Source organism: Cariama cristata, unplaced genomic scaffold (assembly GCF_000690535.1).
Source record: "Cariama cristata isolate BGI_N322 unplaced genomic scaffold, ASM69053v1 scaffold35029, whole genome shotgun sequence".
NCBI lineage: Eukaryota > Metazoa > Chordata > Aves > Cariamiformes > Cariamidae > Cariama > Cariama cristata.
In genome coordinates this window covers 16,442-44,234 of record NW_009636909.1, presented here as the reverse complement: position 1 = coordinate 44,234, position 27,793 = coordinate 16,442, and the positions used below count along the sequence as shown (strand labels likewise).

At 36.3% G+C, this 27,793-nt stretch overlaps 1 protein-coding gene across 1 annotated transcript; it reads left to right on the top strand.

The window, feature by feature from the left end:
* Nucleotides 1-1,103: 1,103 nt before the first annotated feature.
* FCHO2 (FCH domain only 2) lies at nt 1,104-25,527 on the top strand (the record flags this gene model as incomplete). Its single annotated transcript, XM_009708100.1, has 14 exons — nt 1,104-1,288; nt 1,880-1,894; nt 2,305-2,329; nt 3,065-3,107; nt 3,808-3,902; nt 9,689-9,792; nt 11,872-12,001; nt 16,554-16,665; nt 17,285-17,440; nt 19,593-19,725; nt 21,606-21,805; nt 22,056-22,120; nt 24,596-24,760; nt 24,987-25,527. Coding segments are annotated over 14 exons (1,451 nt in total), but the record flags the coding sequence as incomplete, so codon positions are not given.
* Nucleotides 25,528-27,793: the final 2,266 nt, after the last annotated feature.

Below are 27,793 nucleotides of genomic sequence, written 5' to 3'. Positions count from 1 at the left end.
AGCCAATTCTCTCAGGACTCTGGGATGCAACTGATCAGGTCCCATAGACTTGTGTATGTTCAGGTTCCTCAGGTGGTCGCGAACCTGATCATCTTCTACAGTGGGAGGGATTTTGCTCCCCCCAGCTCCCATCATGGGGTCTGTTCACTTGAGAGGTGTTGGATGAGAGCTTGCCAGTGAAGACTGAGGCAAAAAAGCTGCTAAGCACTTCAGCTTTTTCCTTGTCTGTTACTACCAGCTCCCCTGCCCTGCTCATGAGAGGAGGTATATTTCCAAGTGAAAATAACAGAAGCGAGGTATAGAATATGCATGCTTCCCCTATGTGGTACGAAACTTTTATGTTTAAGTAGAGGAAAATTTTCTATGCATATTTTAAGACTCAGCACAGGCCTTTCAGAGCTTTTATTCAGTGCAACTTCTGTGCGTATAGAGAACCAAGTCTGAATTCATCTGTATATTTGGCTTATTTTGAGGGCTGGTTGTTGTGATTCCTTTTTTGCCAAGGATGACAGTGCTTTAAGCAGCTGACATTGTTCAGTTTACTGTGCAACCTTCTGTGTAACTGGCATCCTTTCTTGCAAAATTTTCAGTGCCACTCTGCAAAAAGGGCAAGTAATGGTGGCTGCCACTGCTGCTGCTTCCTCTTACTGTTAATGCTTGATACAGGTACTATGGGCATTTCACTGCAAATTAAAAAGGCTAGGGCTTTCCTTCACTTGATTAAAAGGATTTCTACATTTTTCATACGTGTGTTATAATTCCTGGTTGAGTCTTACAAATTATAAATTTAACACGCAGAAGTGTTGCTACTGTAGAATCTTTAACTTATCCTGATGCCTTCAAATGTGCAGTTATTCAGTTATATGACATAGCGCCTTTCAGAACAGAATATTGTTATGAAGATGAATGGAATATAAAACCTAAATTTTAACTCTGTGTTGTGAATTTTGGTCAGTGGATTTATTTGGAGTGTATGTATAAGTGCACAAAGAGGATAGGCAGCATTGTGTATGTGTGGTGTTCACTTAGTATAAGCATTTTGTAGAGCATAATTATGAAGTGGATTAAGCAGATTAATTTGAAGTATTTCCACCTTAACTGAGAAAAACATACCAAAGAGAACCATTTCTATTCATCCAGTGATTCTGACTCTGAAGATGATGAACCCAGGAGGTTCCATGTAGAAATAAAACCTGTCCAGCCAAATAATAGCTCTCAATATACCATGCCTTCCTTGGATGAATTAAAAGTATCTATAGGGAACATCACTCTTTCTCCAGCAATATCTGTAAGTTATTTTGCTCCTTGTATTTTTAATCCGTAGAAGAGAAAAGTAGTGAAGAATCTTTAGTGTAAACGTATTTACTGTTAAACATTTTACTGTTCAGAATTTATTCTAGGTTCAAGTTCAATGGTCCTGTTTTTCTTGTGCACTAGGTCATCTTTGGCACACTTTATTGCAGTGTAACATTAAGAAGTTCTCCCTTTTCAGATTTTAACTTTCCTTTGAGTCTTGGGAGTGCTCAGTCCTTGTCTTTCTGCCATTGCCACCACAAGACATTTGAATACATTGTGGAGTTAGCTGAGCCTGGCTTTTAACATAGTTTACGAATTAGTATTGGATAATATACAAATCTTTAAAACAGATCATATAATATGGATACATGTAACGTTTACGGTGCAGCTTTACTGATGTATTCTGTCAATCCACAGAATGGTCCTTTAGACCATGAGATGATATTACAAATAAATCGTATTAAAGTATGCTTGTACAATATTCAGATCAGAATAAGAATGGCTCTGATTTTAAGGAAAATATTGTGCGTAGCATATTAAAATAACAATAATTTTTCTCTTTTTTCCCACCACATTTTGAAAGCAGAGACACAGTCCTGTAAGTACCGAATGGCTTTTTATTCACATTTTTAGATTAAAACCAAGTAAGTGTAGGGGAGTTATTGGGAAAGCCTTAGGAATGTTTCTTTTCATATGTACCATGTGATATATAAGCTGTTTAATTTTACTGCCCTAGCCTGTAAAGGGATTTAGTAATACTGCTCCCTTTGTCAACTCTACAGTGTTCGTTCCTGCCTTTTCCTGCTGGTGTCACAGGTGTGCACTGATTGCTCTGTCCTGGTTCATGTTCTGGTATTCTGCAAGCTCAGAATTTTTCACCAGGCATTGAAAGCAAAGTATTTCATAGAAAGTTGAGCGGAAATAAGAAGCTTGGGACTATTAAGCATTTTATTTGACAGTTGGTAAAAGAATTTATTCCTAGGTTGTTTATTTTTTTTTCTGTTGCAGGCACAAATGAATCAAAATTCATCCAGTAAGTATGAAACTTTAACTCTTAGTCTATTTATGTTAGTTTTTTAACATAGCATGAAAATAGATTATTTTTTTTTAATTATTGAAGAAATAAACTTCGTAAGTATCTATTTTAAATAGAAAAAATATTTATTTTGTCAGTTAAAGATACCTCTTCTTTTTCTATATACTCAACTGTTCCCAGTTCTGGAAAACAGCTGAGGCTCTCTGTGACAGTGATGAGAAATACATCCAAGAGGCTAAAGGGGGAACTCCGTGGAAAAGACTCCTATGCACATTTTTAAAACCCTTCTACTTACTCAAGTTTAGCATGATCCACAAACCAGCAAAGCCTACTCTCTATGTTTTATAGTCAAACACGTAAAATGTAGCCATGGAGATAGAGGACAGAGCATTAGTCTCTATCCTGTAGGGTTTTTGTTCTCAGTGGGAAACCAAGACAGATTTGCTGAAGAATAATGCTGATGTAAACAGTATAATTCAAGGAAGAAATTTCAAGTGAATAACATTTCATCCCAAAATGCATTGTTCTGTATAGTCCTCTCCTAGTAGAAGGTATTTCAGGAGTATCTGAATTTATATTATCAGAAATAACGCATTTTCTCTTTTCCATTTTAATAATTCATAATTAGTTTCAAACTGCTACCATTAATATTTACTATCCTTTTATAATGAAGCTGAGATTTTTATTTTAGATTTTCACAATTTTGGTGATAGTACTGTGTCTTTTGCTTAGGTGAAGAGGTAACAAAATCAAAGCTTTCTGCTCCAACTAATGAGTAAGTTGAAATTTAAAATTCTATCAAATGTAGTTTTGTGGAAATTTAGTCTTATTTTGATCTAATACTCAGAAACTCATTGGAAATATCAGCTGACTGCTATTTTAAGTCAGGCATCTATTGCATCATAAGAGTTAAGGAGTAATTATGTAAGAATGGAGATTTCTATTCATTTGTTTTCCCCTTCTAATGCATTTGTTTCATTATGGTCTGTCTCAATTGGTATTTATAATTACATAATACTGGTTTTTATTAAAATCTCAGGTTTTAAACAAAACAGGTTTAGTTGCTATCCTATAGTGTTCCATGATAAAGTGTTTAAGATCATAAGCCCCAAATTTGGACAGGTCTGTATATATTGCTTATATATGTATATACTGAAATAAATGGATTTGAAAATATATGTCTTCTTGAAAATGACAGTCATTTAACTGACATTGTGAAGTACATCCACACACAAACTTGCACCAAGATGTCAGTTAAGATAGTCTCCTATGTGTAAATCAGTTTCTTGACCTGCAATTTGTAACTACTTTTTGTTTTTAGATGCAAAGACTGATAAATAAATTTGATAAATTCTTTATCATATTTATCATATTATTGTATTTATTGTATTATCAAACTACAACCAAAGTTGTAGTTTGATTTTTATGAGTATATACATCTTTCATTTATATTCCAATTGTAACTCTTAATATAGAAAGGGGAACAATGACCTCCTGGCATGGGATCCACTCTTCAGCAGTTCTCTTGAATCTTCCTCTTCAGCTTCCTTGGCATCCTCATCATCCTCAGGTAAAACACTTGACAGTAGAAAATGTTTGCTCCATATGCTTCAGGATGTTCTGTTGTTGCTTTTTTAGTTATTGCAAGGGGACATGCTTTCGCTATTGAAATACAAGAGTTTTGTAAAGCAGTGTACTATCATAAAAGTAATACACAAACTAAGACTGCGGTGTATCAGGCTTTCAAGCTAGGAAGCAAGGGGGAAGAGGGAACACTAGGAACCTTAGAAAAAAATCTATCTTCCTTCTGCCTCATTTTTTATCACCTTCTCTCCCCTTCCAAAAAAATTATCACCATCCAGAATGTAATCCTATTTTTTCAGCCGGTCAGGCTGGGAGATTAAATTGAGGTTGTCACAGCAACTGAGACAAGCTGAGCTTGCACTGTGAATAGGAATGGGTTTCTTCTTTCCAGGGAAGTCAGTTGAGCTATGTGGTACAAAGGCACCACAAAGCTTTTCTGTGAGGAACTTGTTTCCTGTAGGAAACCATGATTCTGTTAGGAGATGTGCAGGCATAATCCAAGGGGATTAAAAATGACAGGACTAAAACTAGAATTAAGGGGGAGTTCCTGGCACCACCTGAGATCAGGGGTATTGGGAGGAGGAGGGTGGGCTGAGGAGTATGAGGGGGAGGGATGGGGCAGATGTTGCATGGGAATTTTGGGCTGGAGGATTCTGGAGGTTATTAGTGTGGGCATGACACTGGCAGGCTTTCCTGAAACCTGGTCTTTGTGGGGAAAAAAAAAAAAATTCACAAAAATGGTCAGTATTCATTGTTACATTCAAAAGGCAGTAAAGGAGAGGGAGGCAAAATAGCATATGAATGGGTATGTGTGTTGAAGAGGCTGAGAGCAGGAGATGTTGAGAAACTAGTTCAGAAAAAGGAAGGAGGGACCAAAACAAAAGCAGATACTATGGCTATGTTAGGACCTACTTTATTTATGTTAATTATCTTGGAGGATTTAAAGCAGAATCTACTCTTTACTAACTGTAGCAGATATGCTGTTTCCATAGTTCTTTTCAGTCTACCTACTGTGTATCTATTTTCCAACCCCTACTGTCTTAATGTAGAGACTTTTCTCCTCCCACGTCTGAGAAAGGAAATGTTCACTGTTTCTTTTAGCTATGGATTCATATTCCAAAAATTACAATAGACTTCACTTCTTTTTCCACAATCGTGTCTTTCCAGCTGTTTTGCTCTGTGCTTGATCATACAGACTGAAGAACGATAAGGAAGAGTACATCTGTCAATAGGGGAATTCTACACAACTAGTGTTAGTTCTTCTTGGCTTTAGTAATGTCCTTTCAGCAGTGACCAGCGTTGCTGTGTTTTGCTTCAGGTTTTGAAGTGGAACTTACTCTTTCACTACAAATTTGTATTCCTTAAAAGTCACAGCTTTTAACGAATTTAGCTTATGGAAATCATTAGATTTTCTCTTCTTCACTTAGGTAAGCAGTGAAGATTATTGTCTAGTGGATGCAAATTTGTAACACATTTAAGAATAAATTACATATAGCTATATATTACTTGAATATGCTGAAAAGAAGTGGTACTTTCTCAAAATAGTCTGTTTTGCTAGCTTTGGTCTGGTGTTGGTGTCTGTAGAGTAGGGCAGAAAATACTTAATTTGTTGTCCTGGTGGTTGTTACTGTTTCTTGCTATGCCTCAATGAGAAGTCAAAGGAGGTTAGGAAACACTTATACAGTCACTCCTGGCAGCAAAACTGTGGAGAAAGTAGTCTCTGGATGAGGAGTAGTGACAGGTAATTGGGATCCATAACATCCTCTGTAGACATGTCTGCGAGGGGAAGTCATCTACCTGAGCGCTCATACCTGAAAGAGGCTTATGCACACAACCCTACATTTCATTGAAATTGGTGGAATATAGTGTCCTGTGGGTGTAAGTTGATTTAAGATACAAGACACCTGTGCCTTGGCAAACTTTATATGCTAAATAATTATTTAAACTGTTGTTGTTCTAGGAGTTAACTAAGTTATTTACACTTGCGAAATGATCCTTGGAATTAAGTAGAAAGTGAGTGTTTTGAAGTATGAAAAAGTACTAATACATTTGGGGAAAAAAATACTGATTCAAAGTTAGGTCATATTGTTGTTTGAATCAAGTTCTGATGCTCACCAACTGCAGCTTAGTTCTAGACTTTAAAAAAAGAATAACTTTGATCTGATTGTGTTTTCCTTGAAAACAGTGTTTTATCTTCAACTTGAAGGTTAGTATAGGTAAGCTGATGCTTAAAGCTTTTGAAAATCTCAATCCAAAATTTAAATTACCTAAATCAGTTGTTTTGTGTACAGCATATCTGCATATCATGTTGTAGCATGTCCCACAGATTACTTTTTACTGTTAAAAGATTTCTTTAGGTATTGTTTCGTAATGCTGTGTTAATCATTGAACACTTAAACTACCATGGTATTTGAGCAGACAGTGGTTTGTGCAGCACAGAAGTAAACTTTGGTCATCCATGAATAATTCTGCTTTACTAGAAGTTTAAGCTAATTTTGTTATCTTGAACAAACACAGCAGATGTTTTTCAGCCAGCTGTTGATGTTGTAAAAATGCTCCTTTTTATTTATCTTCCTCATTTTCATCCATACGTATTTTTAAAATAGTTTTGCACATTTCCACAGTGCTTTATAGTAGTATTTTAAAGCCTTTGAATGATACTTAAGATATCTGTTAGAAAGGGAAAACCATGTTAAAACCCTGGTTATGTGTGCTTAGAGAATGTACTTGTTCATGGCCAAAGGTCCACTGTAGAGAGGAAACCTATACTTTTTATGTGAACTTTTAAACCTGTTGCTCTCTTTTTTTATTCTGTATGTCACTCTGCTGTTGCTCCTAGCTTTGCCAATCAGCAAGATGTTGAGAATTGACTAACCTTGCATTTTCTGCTTCTGTTGTCATCTACTGCAACAGGCAATAGCCAAGTGCAGGGAATACTTGTGGAAAATTCCTGTTTTCCAGCAGCCTGAAGACTACAGGATGAGGGAGGAAATAAACTGAGGTGGATGATGCCTCATACATATAGTTACTCACTAGATACAGGTAGATACAGACAGAAGAATATCAAACAGGAACTCATGACTGCATTGTCTTCATTCATTCACCAGAGAGCCATTTATGTTGGGCCTTCCCATTACAAATGTTAAGGGTAAGAGGATAAAAATGTTTGGAAGGAACAGGATAGGATAGGTTTGATTAAATAACTTTCAAAGAAATGAAAAGCAGAAAGCTATGAAGAGGAAACAAAAATGGAGTAGGACACAAGAAGGAAAAGACAAAGATAAGGAAGTTAAATGATGACAAGGAGGAAGTTAAACCACGACAGGGAGGAAGTTAGAGGAATAAGGAAAATCATGAGAAGTAGGGCCTTAAGTGGAGAGAAACGCAATGAATTACTTTTTGGCTTGCTTAAAAAATGGAAAGTGACGTGGTTGGCAGTATGAATGAAGTACATATGATATGTGGCTGGAGTTTTTTTCTTTTATTTGTAAATGGTGGGAATTTTAACCTAGTACAGCAGTTGTTTTTCATGCTGGCTAGTAATCCTTATGCAGTGGATATGAATACTTTTTTGATTATTGAAACTTTTATCTTTTCAGTGTTGATCCTAGTTTCAATTCTTCCCTTTTCCTTCAGCTACACTAAAAGAGCACAATAGGAGCTCCTCCTCATCTACCACTGATTTGCATGGGTGTAGAGTATCTCAGTCCTTGCTTGGACACCAGACAGATTCTGGGTCTACAAGCCCGTCCTCACCAGACTTCACTATTAGCACTTCGTGCAAATCTGGTGTTGCAGCAGCGCCATCAGGGAGTACCAGTACTTTATCCTGTGTTTCACAGTCACAGAGGCAGTGGATTTCCTTTGCTGATGAACTTGTTACACTTAGACATGCAAGCGCAGACAAGAAGGAGCCCCAAAGATTGCATTTTAAAACTGAAAATGCCTGCCTTGCCTCTTCTGCTTTGCTTGAGAATTCTTCCAGCAGCTGTGCTTCTGAGGATCAAAGTGACCTTTTCGATAATACTATATCCCATGAACAATTATTCATTGAAGAAACCGGCACTGTTGCTGAAATTTCTTCCGCATCATCTTCAACACTACTGGACTATAGTTTAGTGTCTTCTTGTGCTCATACAAATAAGGGTATGGCAAGCATGCATTGTGTACTGCTCTTTGCTAATAACTGACTACAAAAAGCAAGCTTTGGACTCATTTTTTGGTTTTGTTATTATCGCTTACCTGATATTAAAATTAACTCATCTTCTTACTTAGAATGTACTAAACTGCTTGTTATCACCAACTTCCTTGAAAGTTAGGACAATGAAGTAAATATTCAGCTTGAAATAAGAAGAAAAATTAAAATTATTCAATTAAGGCATTGCTTTTCCTTAACCATGCAGAGCTTTGCTTTTTCAGAAATAGGAATGTATTTTTGTGGGATATCAGACAGCAGTGAGATCTCAAAGATTAAGTGATTGAATTTGCAAAAAAAATTCCTTTCCTCAATGGCTTTGTGTAGATATTTTCAGATTAAATGAAGTTAAATAAAATGGATTTTAAACTGTTTCTTTTTAACACCCAGTATTTTGAAGCGTGGATGGTATCACAGTAATGCTACATAATAAGAGGGCAAAGGAAAAGTGTATTTGGACAAGTGTGCCATGACTCACTCAATCAATTCCTGTGGTACTGCAGCAGACTGTTCAGTGTTTAGCATGCACTGTTGTCTTGGGGCATAATGAGAAGTTTAAAATAATAACTGATATTTTAGAAGTCAGTGTATCTAGGGACATTTGAGTTTGCAACTCTTAAGGTGGATGTGGTCAGTATTAGCCTAATTTCTTTCTTTCCAAGCCAGTGATGAAACTCCTGAACTTAAATGACAGCAGAGTTATGCTGGATGCCTGAGAAAACTCCATACTTAAAAATTGCATTTTAAATAACATTAACTGATTTAATTAAAAAAGAAACACCCAGAATAATTTGAGGGAGATAATAGGATGTGCTGCAACAACATAGTCATATTTAGCATTTCAGTTTATTTTGAAGTTAATTTTAGATCTGACATACTCATTGAATGGCATTTAACATTTATTATGAAATACAGTTCTATTTGTTTTATTCAGAAAAGTGACTTTGTAAATGCGGCATCTTTGTACTGCTGCCACGATCTGTTAGTTTCTGTTAGGTTTAGAAGGACATGGGTGCAGTATTTTTTTAACTGCTTTTTACTTCTGATAGCTCAGCTAAGAGATAATAAGGACTTGGTGTGTTCTTACAACCAACAGAGTAGTTTGTCTGTTAAACTGGTGTATACTTACTGAAGTCAATGCGATTTCAGTGGGCAAAATTTGGTGTAAACAGAGTTATGCCATTGTCAGCCAGGAGCAAATAATGAATTTCCACTGAATTTTTAATTTGTGGTGAGACATGAGAGTGTCCTATATTCTGAATCCATATAGATTATACACAAAATGAAATTTGTGTAAAACCATCTTTTTACATACAAATCTCTAAGAATAGTTGGTGTAAAATCATTTGAGAGCAATGAGAAAGCCCATGATGCCATTTTTAGAGTCACTTTTCAGGGTATCACATGGCCCTATTTTAAAAGCATTTATGATTCGTGGTAAATCTTACAAAATGGAGCTTGTAAAATAGGAATTTCTAATAGAAACGTAACTTCCAGTTATTCTGTTCAAGGGAGTACGTATTTAAGTTCAGTGTGACTTTTCTAATATTTATTTCCTTAAATTTGCTTTCTTTCAGCAAGACCCACAACTCCTCTTTCTGTAGGCACCATTGTACCCCCTCCAAGGCCAGCTTCAAGACCAAAGCTGTCTACCGGGAAACTTAGTGGGATTAATGAAATAGTATGTATTGATACTTTTTTTAAAAAAAAAAATTCTCCGTTGTAACTTGATTTTAGATACACCATTCATTTACACTGTTACAGTGGAGTTGCTTTCCAGCCAATATTCAAGCAGTCACATAAGCCAATTATCACAATTGCCAGATAGGCGTGGAAGTTGTTCATGATAACTATATTACTATAACAAAATTATTCTGAACAGAACTACAAGGATCCAAAACATAATTTTTGTATCGGCTGAATGTTTTTAGTTGAACAAATCAATAATTTGACAATGAAAGGATAGGACGTGTATGAGACTGAAGTTTTCAAAACATGAAATACTAGTGAAGTTATTAACAAAGCTCCATTGATTTAGGGATAACAACAAAGCTTTGGGGAATTAATGGTATCAAGTAGATCTTTATCAGTCATGTGTTGACACAAGTAGCCCTGCTGTGACTTCTCCCTGACCTTGGTGCTGGTTGGTGGAGAGGGGAGGTGGCAGATTGCAGCAGCTGCCCATCGGGATAGTGAGAGGTTGTACGCTCCCTGCATCTCTGCTCACTGCCTGCAGTGTAGGTCCACCTGCCGATAAGGAATGTGGCAAAGAATGCAAATACCCAGACAGCATATCAACCCAAGCCATGCTTAATCTCCTCTGTGAATATTAGGATTCTTTGGGCTTCATTTGATTTACTGACTTGGAAAAATGTTACCGTGGTAAGATTGTCTTACTGACTTTCAAAATGTTTTCACCGTATTTTTGTTATGGACAAAATTCTGGTCTTACACTTTGTCAAAGCTGAAACACTTTTGAACTGTTCTGCATTTCTGTAAGGTCAGAATAAGGTCAGAATAGGGTTCACTTTGAGATTCTTTTCTCATTCAAATATAAAATTGTAGTAATTGATCTTAGACCAAGGAATCTGTTCTTCATGTCATCGTAATTAAAGAGAAGAATTTAGCTGGTTCTGCTATAAAATATGATTTTGCGCAAAGCTACATTCATTTTGTACTCTTGTTTTAGAAATTGACTATTATCTGGATACAAGTGGAAGACTGTCAGTTGTCTTCATTATATAACAACTCCTTGTACAATTCCCATAATCTGTATAAAAGCCACATACCTAGCATCGTGTCATAGAACCAAAAAAAAACCCAACAGAAAAAGAAAGTTACCCAGCCAAAATAGATGGGTTCCGTGAGAACTACAGGAGTTCCAGTACCTTTTAGATAGGTTAATCACAAAATGATAATTAGTTAGTTTAATACCTTAGCCATTAAGTAAATCATAAAACCATCCAGGGATTTAGAATGGAAGGGACTTTTTAAGATCTCTAGGCCTACCTCCTGCTCATGGAAGGGCCAACTTCAAAATTGCATCAGGTTGCTCAGGGACATGCTGAGTTTTGAAAATCTCCAGAGACAGAGATCTTACAATCTCTTTGGGCAACCTGTCCCAGGGTTTAACTATGAGGTTACAAGAAGAAATTTTTTCCCTAAGTTCAGCTGAAATTTCCTTTGCTGTAGCTCTTGAATCCCTGAGAAGAGGGTGACTCCACCTTCTTTGTACCCTCTTTTAGTTAGTAAAAGACTGCTAGTAGATCCCTCCTTAGGCTTCTGTATTCCAGGATGAACAAGCCCAGGTTTTTGAGCCTGGCGCGCTCTCTCATGTACTCCAGTCCCAACTATTTTAGTTGCCCTCTGCTGGACTCATTTCCAGTTTGTTAGTAGCTCTCCTTTAGCTATGTAAATCCACCTTTGCTGCATACATACACAGGGCTGTAGGCTTAGGTTCTGCTACTGTGTTATGGCACAATTATTGATGGGCTGCTACATAATCAAATATATTAGACTTAACTACCCAGGCAAAAAATTGATAATGATGATCTATGAAATAATGGAATTGATTCCAATGGAAAATGTGGGTTGCCTGTTTTGCACTAAAAACTAGGGTAGATAAAGCATTAAAGGAACTATGTTGAGAAACACTATGAAATTGATTGGGGCATGAAATTAAGAACTCTTCTTTTTACAGTCTTTTTTTCATCTCTTTAAAACCACTTTGTGTAATAGTCTTGTAATCTCTTTTGTTCAGCCTAGACCATTCAGCCCTCCATTGACCTCTAACTCAAGTCCACCTCCTGCAGCTCCGTTGGCACGTGCAGAGAGCATTTCCTCAATATCCTCTTCTGCTTCCCTCAGTGCAGCAAACACACCTACAGTTGGTAAGTTAAATCAACCATTTTAACTTATTTTAGAAATAGCATAATTCTGCCACTAGAAAAAAAAAACATTTGTTGGAGTTAGTTGTTCCATATGTGTGTCAGTCTAGGTGCTTGAAACATCCTTTGCAATACCTGCTTCTAAATGACACTGAGAGACAGGACAGTGGATTTGATTAGACCATAGATCCAATCATGACATGTTCTTTAGGGAAATACTGTTCAAAAGTAATACTCCATTAATTCTGATTTGGTATGCTTGTATATCCATTCATCAAGCACAACATATTATCATGTATTTGTTCAGAAGATGTTACTGGTAAAGGTGCAGAAATATTTTGGGATACTGATAAATTTGAATGAATACAAATTTTCATAAAATTGAGTTCTTTTATGTTCTTTTTGTTTTGTTTGTTATCCTGTAATTGCAGTTTCCAAAAAAATGAAACTAATGCATCTTTTTCTTCAAGTTAGTGAAGTATGTAAGCACAACAGAGGTGTTCAGTAAAAGCGAAACAACCAAAATAAAAGATGATGAAAAGCCAGTTAGTCTTCATGTGTTGCCACAAGTTTTTCCTGATATTTTTAAAGGAAAGTCCTTCAGTTTTGATATATGGTTATAACAAATGAAAAGGAGACTTATTAGGGGTGGCGTTTTGGAGTTTTTTTTAAAGCCATTTTAACTTGTTTCTTTAGCAGAATTGAAGCATTTCATTCCTGAACACTATTACCGCTTTATTCCCAGGTTAAATCAGATTCTTGAGTTACACTCAGTTATCTGTGAATGTTACTGATGCCAGGGATTCCTTGCCCAGGCTCAGGAGCTCAGGAGACCATCTGCACAGCTTCTGGTGGGAGTTCTCCACTGAAAGCAGTGCCACTGTTTCCACCCTGTGCAGGATCAAAGCTAGTAAGGTCTGCTCAGCCTTAGCTGCTACAGTTCAGTGTCCACCAGTTTCCCAAATGTTGAGAAGCATCACAGAAAGATAACTGATGTTTTGGTTGCCAGAGTCCATCCAGGCTCACATCAGGCCTCAGCACTAGTGCCAAGGAACCAAAAGCTGGTGGCAACAGCATCAGTAGCCCCAGCTCTGAGTGTGTGTGGTGTTGGAGACAGTGAGAGAGTGAAATCGTGACATCAGGGAGGAGGTAAGGAGGTGTGCACTGACACCGAGGTTTGACATGGTTATTAACCTGGCCTAGCAAAAATAAACAAGGATAGTTCCATCTGACTGACTGTATGAATTACATAGTCCTGGAGAGCCAGGAAGGACAGTGCAGATGGCTGAATGACTTTGGGGCACGAGGATGTACTCTACACTACTGTCTGCGGTGTTCTGACTTCTGCACAATCCAGTGTTTCCCCTACCCCATTTGTTCTGAATAATGGGGAGTTGACTCTTAATTATCTTTTTCCAAGCAAACTTTAAGGCATGCATAATTGAATGTTTCTTTTATGCTTTAGCCTTATTTTAATTTGCAAAGTATTTATATATATATATTAATTTTTTTAACATCTATTTTTGCTTGAAATATTTTGTTTTCTTGCAATGTTTTGTTTCATTTAAACATAATAGAGGATGATCTTTTGATTGGAAATCTTCCTACAATTGAAAAGCTTTGTGAGACACCACCAGGTACTGTACTCAAAGCATATTTACATGTTAACTAATCATCCTAATACACTACACCTAATAAAATTGTATTTCTTTTGAAAAAAGTTTCTCCAGCTATTTCTGGTATGTGGCAGATACAAGTAGCTTGAAAGCTCAATGACTTAAACAAGTTATATGTTGCTGAAATCACCAATTGATATACCTGCTTTTAAATAACATAATCTTCTGTCTATCCGCCCCCACATCCCCCACCCCAAACAAGCTGAAACTTGGTCTTGCTTCTTCAGTTTGTCATTACAACTTTCTTTCAAGTAAAGTGAATAGATTTTTACTTTGACAATCTTTATTCTCAGAAGACAAGTAGGTAAAAATGTTTCTATATTTACATATAATACAATATTAAACATGATCTTTTTAAAAAATAAATTTTATTTTCATGACAGCCATTTAGCCAATATTAAAATTATCTGAGTCTTTGATCCTAAGCTGAACTAAACCCATTTGATCAGGTTTATTTGCCTTTTTTATGACCAGTGATGCAGTCTTTTATGCTGCAGTTTGGCAAACTCCTTGAGTGTGTCAGTGCAACTGTTCGCACAGGTGTGTCCCTAGCTCTTGTGTCAGCACAGCTCAGGGGCTGTTAAATGGTGGTTGGGGCTGAGGCAGGTGACAAGCATCAAAGCCAGTTTTGCTTTCACTGTCAAAGCTGCTAAACTGGAGCCTTGAGCTGGGCTGCAGCCTGAGATGCAGCAAGGCTGCCTTGGCACAGCTCGGTGACATCCGATCTCTCCAGGAGCTCACAGCAGGCATGGAAGGCCCTGAAGCTGGATATCACTAGTATTTTCAGCAGCAAGGCAAGATGACTTCCAGAGTTAGGCTGAGCAGTTACGTTTGTTTCAATTTGTTGGTTTTTAGGAGAACGTATAGATTTTTAGAAATCAAAGGGTGACAAACAGTGGGGGCAGAGCAAATAAGAGAGAAGCTCTCTCTCTCATTTGTAGTCCCGCAAATACATCTCAGAGAAATATATATACATATATATATTTGCTTTGGTGTTCCCAAAAAACAGTAGAAGTAGTGCTATTATTCCTAATAAATCGCACTCTTCTGTCAAGAAATCAGTTTTTGTCTTTTACTATTAGGAATATCATTTATATATTTCCATTACTCTGCCTGATTTTCAAATATCAATATAAAAATATAAGCAAGGCCATTATAAGTAGAAGATATAAATTTATACATCTATAAAACATCTGACGTAATTAATACAGGGTAATCACCTCCTGTCTGCTCTGCAGTTGTTTGTTGTTCCTTAGTAAATTGGGGGGAAAGACAGTAAAACACCCTGGCAGCTGTAGTGCCACATCCATTGAGTGCATATTTTGGCTTTAGTGGAGAATACTTCTGGAGTTCAGTATTTCACCAAGCAGAATTTCTGGTTGTTGTTAGCTCATTATTTTATTGCACATTTGCTTTGTGAAATCATCATTTCTGGATTCCTGAGACTATTGAGAATCACAGCTTTTATTGGTAGTTTTCAGGGAAAGAAAGAAAACTTTGGAAACATGACCTATGTATTGTCTGAAAGAATAAATAAAATCAACCTACTGTTCATATTGAAAAAATAAATAGGTGTTTTGTAGCCAGCATCATAATATTTCATTCGTCTAAGAATTTTTGGGTTTGAACACTTGTGACTAGAGTACTGTTTTCAGTCTAAGGAGGCCTAAATGTTGCACTTTTTTTTTTTTGTGTGTGGTGCTGAGAAGTATTCTGAACATTTTACTACCTTAGGCAAAAAATCTTGATGGAGAGTGAGCTATGACGTAGCAGAATTAGACCGACTCCTGTCTTTTACTCTTTTGTTACTACTTCTCTCACTTATCTCTGAATTTAAGGTCTAATATGAGATATTTTCTTCTGTAGAGAACAAAGTCCCAACTTACTTTTTGCTTCTGAAAGCACTCAGAAGGCACAGCCACTGTTTTACCGTAAATAGGATTAGTTTGTCATGAGCAATATTATATAGAAGCATTTTCTTTCTACTTGATGGTATGAAAGAAAAAATTCTCATTTTGCTCATGAAACAAGAAAGATTGTGCCTCCTTTGTGATAGAGAAGATTATGTGATACAGGCCATTTCAACAGTGGTACAAAAAATTAGTAAGATGCTCTCCACTATGCTGTTGCACTAATAAAAAGATGGAACTTCCAGTATTGTCTTTTATATTCAGTACACATATAGAAAATTGGTGAAAAGTAAAATCCCGTGACAACTGGTTTTGTCAATTGTATATATATATATTTCAGACAGCCTTAGCATGATGTCTGAATTGATTTTTATAGCTAGGCATTGGAACTGTGTTGTGTTGGCACAGGTATCTGTGAAGGCTTTTCCAACAATGTCCGCTTGGGAATTATAATCTTTGTTGGCTGAAATAGTTAAAAGAATGTTCAACAGTTCACTTATGTAGAGTAATATTAATGTATTTGCATTGAAATTTGTGCATACAGTAAGTGAATTCTTTGCATTTCTGTGACCATTTTATCATACATTTTTCCATATAATAAGCATACAGTAGGGATTTTTTTTAAGTATTCTTTTAAGTCAATGTCTGATTTCCTTTGGATCTGTTGACTTGACTTTCATCAGTAGCCATTTTAATGCAGTGTTCCTCTGACTCATATGTATTTCCTTGTGTCTGTCCATTTACATAATGTCATACTGATAGTCCTGTTTTCATAGGCTGGTAAGTTTGATGGTACGATTGTACTGTACTATGTTTTTCTCTTTCTACACACTTTTCAAGTAATACTTCAGACACTACTGTGACCTTGATGGTGGTAGCCTCTTGTGAAGATTACAGATGTAGTCAACCGTTCCAAAATCTGTTGCTAAGCTTTTTGAAAATTAAACCTATACACTGTATGTATTCTAGGTGTTTCTCGTGGTCCCAGCCCTGTCAGCCTTGGAAACCAGGACACCTTGCCTGTTGCAGTAGCCCTTACTGAATCTGTTAACGCCTACTTTAAAGGAGCAGATCCCACAAAGTTAGTTAAATAGTGAATTGTTTTGAATGTAATAAGTTACAGCAAGAAAACACACTGTGATTTTACTTTTAATATTTTTGGGGGGAATGTGTATACATTAGAAGGGGGATACAAACGCGGTGGCGGGGGGGTCCCTGGTATAAGTGACAACAGTGGCTTATTTCTCTGTACTGGCCTGCATCCCACTAGGAGTTCATATATCCCTGCTTTACAAAAATGTGTTCAGTGAGAACACTGAAAATGAGAAGGGTTTTTATCATAGTCAGGTAGGTGCTACATGTAACTTTGGGCAGCTAAATACACTTCATTCCCTCTGTCATATCCCTTGCTATGCTACTTAGGCCTTGCCTAAGCATAGTAGTGCCATGTTTTCAAAGCCTGAAAAATATCCACCAAGACTACTGTATGCTTAACCAGCTAAACTTTTTTCTTTACTTATTTCATCTGAATTCCAAGTTGAAAGTGACAATACATTGTCACATTACCCTCATTTGAAATCAATTTTCTGGTTTTAATTCAGTTCATCAGATTGTAAAAGTACAGTGATTGCTTTAAAATTAGTATTAAAACTAGGCAGTTAATGAGTTGCAATGAAACTGATGTTTTCATTCTCTTCTAGATGTATTGTGAAGATTACTGGTGATATGACAGTATCATTCCCAAGTGGAATTATTAAAGTCTTCACCAGCAACCCATCTCCAGCTGTGCTCTGCTTCAGGGTGAAAAACACAAGCAAACTAGAGCAGATTCTTCCAAATGCACAACTTGTATACAGGTTTTGTATTTTTCTAAATATAGTAGTAAACGACATGAACTGTAAAATTTGAGTTGTATATGTAAATCAGAATTCTCTACAGTCTTGTTGATTTGCTTGTACATAACTTAATTTCCTGAATTAATCTTGTTCAACTCAGTTCACTGCCACCACTAAAAATCTCAGTGATTACTGGTTTTGAAACTTGTGCTGAGTATAAAAGGAGGCATAAAAAACGTTTGTAAATGTAGCTGTGTTTTTACATGCATTTTTATAAATTATTTCTTTATACAGTAGTAACAATGGTAAGATTAAATGATGAAACAGTCGCTTTAATGAAAAACAAGTAGGAGCGATACCTAATCTCATTTGTCACTTACTAGTGTATTTTTAAGCTGTATCATTTCTACAGTAGATCAGATCTGTTACATGACTGTATCTGTCAGGTGTGTAGCAGCATGCTTGGGAGAATTCTTAAGAAAAAAGGCTACTGATTGAGTAGGCTAATTGTTGAAATTACGCAATTGGAGATCTTCTAAAAAAATTATAAAAGCTGTAATTATTTAGCAGAGATCTGTTTCAACTGAGCAGTTTCTATTTCATTTGTTGCAGAAATTATTTGAAAACTAGTTAAATGCTTTTAGATGCTACATTTTTTAAATTACGGAAATAAAGAAAGAATCAAACCATATGCATCCATTCTTTTGTATTTAATTTCATTTTGATCATTTAATGTAATGAATGATTCGTACAAAATTAAATTTAATCACTTTTTGGCATGACAGTTTATAACTGAAATGTTAGCAGAGCTGTATCTGAGTGAATTATACCAAAAAAGTGTATTTTGCAAAAAAAGTGAAAACATCTAGTATTCTTGTCTGAGCGCTGTAACACTTCGCCTCTAATTAGAAAGGATGTGTGTCATGGATATTTATGAAGTTAGGCCTATATAGTAATAATTTGACTTTTGTCATATACTGCAAAGGGTATAATTTGCTTAGTATTTATAGAGACTAAAGTTTTTAATGAGAGTGATATTTGTGGTGATGTCAGAATTTCTGATTTGAATTGCGTTTGGCTGTGGAGCAACAGAAAGATCTTGCTACTGGTTTCATTTATTCAAATTGTGGAAGGCCTCTGTAGTGATAACTGTTTATGTATAATTTTACTGGAAATCGCATGAATCACAACAGTGTACTTAGAACCAAATTCTAAGTAAATTGGACAGACTACTGGTACATAAGTCATTGTTCTAGGACATTCAACCCATTGTGGTCATATTTACTGTGTTCCAGGTGCTGATTGTCAGCTTTCACTCTGCAGGCACACTTATGCACACATCCTCCTTAGGGATGGATGCAGTTCCTCATTGTATCCATAGACATTCAGAGGAGGTCTTTTGAATCTTAGGTGATTTGAAATTTGGTTTTGAAACAATTTTCTTAAAAGCTTCATCCTTATTCAAAATAAACCTGATGCAACCAGAGCTGAAAATATTCTTGATCTGCAGAACACCGTGCTACAGTAGCTCCCAAACAGGATATTGCTTCTGCAGTTCATGTGTGCTCTTACATACACATAGAAGTGATACAAGAAATTGTTACTAAGATTGAATGCAATTATAAGTATCTGAGAAACAGTTGTTTATAATAATTTGAAATCACTTTTAATTGAAAAATTTTTGAAAGCTTACACTCTCCACAGATATATGAAAGTATGGTAACACATACAGCACAAATCTTAATTCAGTCCATCAGTGAATGTGTGTCATAACCCAAGCTAATTACGATTTTAGAATTTATTCCAAATTGGATAATACTCCTTTTCAAATACCACTTTCATCCCCATCTCCCACACATCTTCACAGCACGTAATTGTATTAAAGTTGTGTTTTATTAAATGTAAGAACCAAATTCAACATTAACTCCATGTTGTGATGCAGATCATCAGTGGAGGAAACTCACTGCTCCACAACCTGGCAGGAGAATTTTTACCAGATACAACAAGCAGTTAATTTGTCTGAATATTTAGGAAGGTACAATTATGTGTTATAAGCATTAGAACAAATTTTTGCTTGAAACAGGGAAGAAGGGGAAAGATCTAATCTTAATTTTTAGAAATCCAAAATAATAAAACTCAGTGTTGCCTTCTGACTCCTACTTTTTCTTTGTAGTGATCAGTCACAAAGTGACACCAGTACTAAGGATTTTTGGATGAACATGCAAGCTGTAACTGTCTACCTCAAGAAATTATCAGAGCAGAATCCAGCTGCATCCTATTACAATGTGGATGTTTTAAAGTATCAGGTAAACACTTTTTTCCCTTTTGAATTTTTTAAGGAACTGTGGCAGATTTGATATCTACACAGAAATTAAAAGAATTGTTCTTTGCCTGCTAGCATGCAGATGAGCTGTTATCCCTCATCTAGATCAGTTCTAGGTACGTCACTGTTTGCAGTGCATAGGCTCTGCCCAGGCTTAGTGCATTCCCGCTATGCTTCATGTCATTCCATTGGATTCATGACCTGTTTCAGCTTGCTCACACGTCACTCCAATTCATGTGTGCAAGTTTCAAACACTGCTTCTTTAGCTATTTGTTAGCAAAGTCAAATTTTCCTTGCATGTAGGTGGTTTGGTGGGGGGTTGTTTGATTTTGTAGTTGTACTGTCTCTGATTTTGTAATTGTTTAAGTTTTGAATGCTGTAGCTGATGAATTGTAATATATGAGAATGTATGATGTTCTGACCTCTCACAATATAATGGGACATCTCATCCTGGAAACCGTTTAGAGGCACACAAAGGACAAGAAGGTCATCAGGAGTAGTCAGCATGGATTTATGAAGGGGAAGTCATGCTTGGCCAACTTGATAAATTGCTATGATGCAATGACTGCCCTGGAGGAACGGGGGAGAGCAGTGGATATTGTCTGCTTAGGCTTCGGGAAGGCTTTCAACACTGTCTCCCATAGCATCCTCCCAGAGAAGCTGGTGAAATACAGGCTGAATGAGCAGAAACTGAGGTGGACTGAAAACTAGCTGGACAGCCAGGCCCAAAGGGTGATGGTCAGTGGCTTGAAGTCTAGTTGGAGGCCGGTAACTAGCAGTATACCCCAGGGGTCAATATTGAGTTTACTATCCTGTTTAACAGCTTCATTAACGATCTGGATGGTGGGGCAGAGTGTGCCCTCAGCAAGTTTGGTGATGATACCAAACTGAGAGGACTCTCTGGATACACCAAGTAGACTAGACTAGAGATGCAGCAGGGCAGTAGCACAAGCTTAGCTAGAGACACAGCCTCTGACCTTCCTGCAGCAGGAAAATAATGCTTTGAATAGGTAAGAACTGTTTTTGCTGGCTGCTGTCCCATAATGACAGGTGTTGCCCGCTGCTTGGGCAACTGAATAGGTATGGCACACAACTGCTGAGAATGAAGTCATTTTGCCACAGCATGCTTATTGTGTGAGGCAGAACACAAGACTAAAACACAACTATTTTCATCACAGAATCATGGAATGGTTTGGTTGGAAGGGACCTTAAAGATCGTCTAGTTCCAACCCCCCTGCCATTGGCAGGAACACCTTCCACCAGACCAGGTTGCTCAAAGCCCCATCCAACCTGGCCTTGAACACTCCCAGGGATGGGGCATCCACAACTCTGGGCAACCTGTTCCAGTGCCTCACCACCCTCACAGTGAAGAATGTCCTCTTAATACCTAATCTAAATCTTCCCTCTTTCAGCTTAAAGCCATTGCCCCTTGTCCAACCCATGTCCTTGTAAAAAGTCCCTCCCCAGCTTTCTTGTAGGCCCCTTTGGGTACTGGAAGGCTGCTGTAAGGTCTCCCCAGAGCCTTTTCTTCAGGTTGAAGAACGCCAACTCTCTCCGCCTATCTTCATAGCAGAGGTGCTCTGATCATCTTCTTTTCACTTATAAAAGCCAGAACAGGAAGAAGCCTCATGTGCCGGAGAGAGTTTAAACCTTTCTTTAATTATTTTAATTTAAAATTAAAAGAACAGGAATTACTTTAAGCTGTGATAGTCTTCAGAATTCTGCAGTTAAGGACTCGTAGGTCAATTGTTCTCTTGATCTTTTGTCAGGATTTAGAGTTATATTCATTACCAACATTCCCTAATTCTTCCCATAAGGGCAGTATTTTAATTAAGTTGTTTTCAATGGTTTATTCTTTTACAGGTATCTTCAAATGGCATCCAGTCCACTCCCTTGAATCTTGCAACTTACTGGAAATGTAATGCTAGCACTACTGATGTGAGAGTGGATTATAAATACAATCCAGAGTCTATGAATGTGCCTAGTATGCTGTCTAATGTCCAGGTTGTGGTACCAGTAGATGGAGGAGTAATGAACATGCAGTCGCTCCCACCTGCAAAATGGTAATATTAATACTTTTCTTTTTGTTATTTGAGATTCACTTCAGTGTATTCATTAGTGTCATAGCCTGAAAAATTTCACTGGAAGAAACAGCTAATTTTTTTTTTGTCTTGCTAAAATGCATAGTATCAGATGTTTAGGACATGTTCTGGTACGAAACAGATCATGTGCAGCCAATTCACATTGAGTAAAATGAGACAATATGCACCCATTCCAACTGGTGCTTATAACTAACCTACCATTCTGTTACAGGAATGCAGACCAGATGAAAGCATATTGGAAAATATCTAGCATTTCGGAGAAGTCTGAGAATGGAGGCAAGTTGAACTCTTTTGTTTTCTTGTACAGAAAAACTGTAACAGTAAAAAGGTAATCATTTTAGCCTCTACACACTCGTGCCTGTTTACACATCTTCTCATGCTGTATCCTGTTTACCAGTTCACTTTCTCAATTAATTTCCTCCCATTAACAGGGAGATGACAGAATATAAATTTATTGATTAGCTACGAAAGGAAAAACAGTGAAGCCTCCTGAAAGCAGTTAGTAGCTCTAAAATAGAGTTTAGACTGGGTGGGAAATGATTACATCAATGCTATTTGGAAATGAACAGTTATTCAAAGGAAAATATGTTTAATATCTGTGTCTTTCCACACACTGACAATTGAAATAAAGTAGAAAGAGGTAAGTGGAAGAACTGGGCAGGGGAGAACTAAAAAAGATCCAAAGTCCTGTGCTGAGATAGACTCAACAGTAGATGATTCTTGACCAACATTTTGAGTGTATATGTTTTTACCATACAAAACTCTAAGGAAAAAATGAATCTATGCACATCTGCTCAGAGTGATAATTTATATAGCATTTTGTTAAGGTATCAATAGTTGCCTTCTGCCCTGCTGCCTTTCCCTGACATCCAGCCTTTGCAGCCTCTGCAGGTGCAGTGTTTTTCTGAAACAGAAAAACAGGAGCCAAAGGGAGGCATCTCATCCTCAAAGCCTCTGTTGAGAAATGAACTTGTGGTGTACAGGAAAGGCCTTTAGCCCTCTTAAGAGTTTAGTGAAGGGCATTATGAAAGCACAGATTTGCTTCTAAATATGACTGGTTTCATACAGAAACCACAAGCCTGGAAAGGGAAGACCTCTTCTATACCTGGAAAGGCTGCAGAGTTGTGGTCATCATTCAAACAAAATCAGAGAGAATTTTTTCTGACAGGGGTTGTTGCTGTAGTCTGGTGTACTTTGTCCTTCACTGACCTCACAGTTCTTTGCCATCTGTCTTCCATTATGATTAGATAGGGATAGCCGTCTTTTTTTTTTCCATCTTCCAAAGTGTGGAGCTTCTTTTAAAAGAAAAAATCATACTAAAACACAAATGCAGGCAGGTGAAGACCTACTGTACACCTGCAGAGCAGCATAAAATGGGCTGCTAGTGATGCGGATTGCCTCGTGTGTGTGTTCAGTAGACTTGCACATATCCCACTGCTTCTGCTATATTCCCTTCTCTTCCCACTACCTTTTTTCCCCTTTTCTTTGAGTGTAAACCCATAGTGTTCAGAACTCAGTGTTTAAGAGGAAGTAATACTATGCCAGTCTTACACTTAAAGAAACAAAGGGAGAAGTTGCACAAACACCATTAATATTAGGACAAATATCTTGAAGTCTTCTTTATTCTGGTGTACCGGGTGGTAAAATGTTTTGGGTTGGTTTTTTTTTATGGTCCAACACATTATGTGAGCTGTCAATTGCAAACAGAGATAAAACACAGAACAAATTTTCAAAGCACTTGCAATATATGAGTTTCCAAAGAAGCTCCAGTTTACCCAAACTATGACACACCTGCTGAAGAAGTGAAATGGACCTTAAGCCACATTTATAAAGAACAAGCCATTGCTTAAAACAATTTCATTTGTTAATTCCCACTTTTAGCCCAGTAACATTTCAGTTACTAACTTTCCTCATCATTTAACAGTTCCTATTGTCTAGAAATAGCAAGTTGTTTTAAAGAAGTAAAAACACTTGACTTTCATTATTCCATTATTAATTATTTAAATCTCACTTTCCCCAGCATATTTTGCAAGAACAAGAAAAGACTTTTAAGAACTAGAAAAAGAGACTAGTAACAATGTTGTGGATTTTTTTAATGCCTTGCATTGACTACAGAAATGTACTTAAAGTGATTTTGATCTGTTACTGCTTTATAATCTCATCGAAGTGATGATACTTCACCACTGTCTCTGAAAAATCAACTGAAATTTGCGGGGAAAAATATTTAATCAGACCTTGCCTTTATTAGAAAAATAAGAATTTCTTTCCTCTGCGTACATTACTGCATAGCTGCATTTCTTCCAATGATTTTCTTCATGTACATTCATCCAGACAGATTGTGAAAACATTTAAATACTCTGATGTATGTTCAAATCCGCTAACGAAAAGTACTACATACAACATAAGTGGTATTAAGTACTTACATACCAGCAAGCATAAATGATGATTATAGAAACCAAACAGGTATTTCAAGTAGTAAGTGATTACCAGTCTGTCTGATATACACATTCTGGATAATCTTCCAGAAATGTGTATCGTTTCTCTTTAAATCATTCACTAGTCATTGTCTTACACAGAATATTGGAAAAAACAGACTTGTACTCCCATCTCTTTTGAAAATTTATGTAGGACTGCCTCTAGGAATAGATCTCAAAGGTCACCATGTTAGTTTCTCTTCTTACTACTAAAAATTCTGGGAGTTGATCTTGTTCTTGCAAAACAACCAGCTTGTCAGTTTTGTTATTTTTATAGGTTCTGGATCCCTCAGGGCAAAATTTGAACTTTCGGAAGGACCCAGTAAACCAGCAACACTTGCAGTGCAATTCATTAGTGAAGGAAGCACCCTTTCAGGAGTAGACGTAGAGCTCGTAGGCGCTGGCTATCGGCTTTCCCTCCTTAAGAAGAGATTTGCCACTGGTAAGACACTGACATGCTTATATACTCAAATTAGTAGTATATATTCCATAGTGTTAAATTATAAAATATGAAATTGTTAAGTAAGTGATGCATAAATAGTTACTTTTCATTAAAACATGGCTGAAAACTGTTTCACTTTTTCCATAGTTACTCAGACTGCTCCCAGGAAAATACTGACAAAATCTGTTTATCTGCTGACTGCAAAAAACCTACCTTTATTTTTCAGGACGGTATATGGCAGACTGCTGATGAACCTGTGAAAGTCTTTGGATCAAAGGAATGCAAGAAGCTCACTCTGCCCTTTCTACTTTTCAAACACTATTTTAACATGCATTAATTTTTTCAAAATGTTGACCTACTTTGAGGTTGAACTACAAAACAGAAAATGCACTTTTGAAAGTCATTTTGCAAACTTTTTATTACTTTATAATAGCACTGAAGTTAACTTCAACACTGTCTGTAAATGATCAATTGCAATATTGGGGAAAATTTGTTGAAATTTTAGTAAATTTATATAGATGAAGTCAAAATAGTAATCTGTAGTTGTAATGAAAGTATGAAATTGTATGTTATACTGTAAACATTAAACCTAAAAATGTAGGAGAGCGAGTAAGAAATATTTGAGCTTTCCATAAGTAATATTCATTTTTCAGATTCTTTAATTGCCAATTTTTAAAGAAAGCAGAGGCAAAGTCTCATGTAGTTCTTCTATCCACTCATGCCACAAAACCAGCTGAGTTAGAGATGTATAAAAGAAATTTAACTTGATGCCCATGTATCATATAAAACAACTTACATGTTAATAATATATAGGGGTTTTTTCCTAAGTGCAATCTGTTACAAAATTGCAAAAGACAGCAGAGATTTACTTCTGCGGTTAGTAAATTTTATGGGCGTTGTGATTGTTTGAATTAATGCTGTAGACTTAATTTATTTTTATATGAATTGCATAACATTTGTGCCTTTAAAAAAAGCCTGTGCCTATCCAATTTGTTATTCACGTGCCTCACTTCCTTTTTCAAAGTTTAGCTCTTCATCAAGAAAGCACGGTGTTTGTATAATACACACAACTTTATAAAGATTTCTTTGACTGGGATTTATTTAGAAGGCAGATTTGCAAAACCTGGAGATTGTTTTGAAAGAGGTTTAAAATACTAGATTACTTCTTTATGGGGTAATTGCAATAAATGCGGCTGTAGTACAGGGAGATGCATCATGCAGGACTTTTAAACTTTGAGAGAGTAACTTCAGTGTCACCACAGATAAGAATCCTGAAAAATCACTGAAGATGGTAAAACCAAACTTTTGAAAGCAAATAGTATTTCCCTTCACTTTGACTGCAAGTCTTTGGACTTTGAGTGGTTTTGGGGTTGTGTGATGTGAATGTAAACATAGTACTTTGGGATGAATAGCATTTTAGAAGGGTATTTTATGGCAACAGGATGACAAGTACTGCCACATCTATTATTCTAAATTTTTATATATATTTCAATATTTGCATTGTCATCTAATCTGCTTGCCACAGCCTAAGCACAAGGAAGTGACACATTAGTAACGTTTTTTAAAGCAAGTCACTAATTTAGAAAAATCTTCTATGTGTTTGTATTATCAAGCCGAAATCAAAAGTATTGGGGCAAAATAATTTAATAAACTGCACGTGGGATTTCATATGACCATTTTGAATACCAGTATCTATTTCAAATTTTCTATTAAAACAATAAAACGCGCTTGAACTAATTCATGCCAAACCAGTAATGGATTGGACTGCTGAAGCTTTATAAGAAATTAAGCTTTGTAGAGGCTACATAAATTCTAAAGTATACACACACTTTGGCAGATGAGAGTTCCATTGTTAGCACTAAGCACATACTGTACTGTAGTTGGATTGGAAGAGTATATTTGGCTTGTAATTTGCTAATCTTATTGAATGGTAAATTTCTAACTCATAAAATGGTACAGTCTTTTTACTGGAATCTTAATTGTAATCTGCTTTGCAATCAAACTGTGTTTAACACAACAATATTTTATTAATGAAAACCCAAAACTGTATTGGTCTTTTGAATGAAGTATTACTTTCATTTCTAAGATAAATGAAGTAGTTATGTTTCAGCACTTTTAAACTAGCCCTCATTCAGGTGATTATACATACATTTGCATTCAGTGCAGGTTACAATTTTGAAGCCATACTATAGACTTTTTGTAAAGAAATTAAAAAACAATGTAAAAAGTACATGTAGCTATCGGATTAAAAAAAACATATGTAGCAAGCTGGTTCTTGCTTGTGTATACAGCAATATCCACTGTAGCTGCCACCTAAGAAAATTAATTTGTAAACACAACTCTAAAGGATCTGAATTTTTATGAATTGTTACTACGTCAGACTGTAAATTAGAGCATACAAGTTTATCTTACAAATATTGTAAATACTTCTGATTTTTCACAAAATGTAAATTTTAAAAAATTTGCACCCATAATAAACATGTAATATATAATTTAAATACTGATTTATATTGCCTATACTTTTGCAGTTAGTCCCGCAAAGCTTCTAAGCAGTAAGATAATAGAACAAAACTATGCCTGTATTGAACACTTTAAAGTGTTAATTGATTTTTTTAAGTGATAAGGGGCAGACATAATATATGAGCTCCTTTATATATTTAAAAAACACCACAGAGAAGGTGGATGGAAAGACGACTTCTGCAACGAGTTGCATCCTTACTAAACTGGAATGCCTGAGTTGTCTACAATGGCTTAATGCCTTTACTAAATTGATATGCTTCACTAATAACTTAGATTAGGCAAAACTGCAGATATGTTTATCAGAAAAATCTTGACTTTGTAGACACAAGCTGCTCTCTGTAAATAGTGCTATCAAATGCTGTACATTCCCTAAGTTCCTTAATAAGCTGTTTTGATGAGTGCACGGGAAAAAAAGTCAGTGGCAAGATTAAAGTAATTCTGTCTGATTCTTATGTTCCACCAGTCAAAAAAAAGTAGACAATTTAAGTAGTACTTCAGCAGTCTGAGAATAGT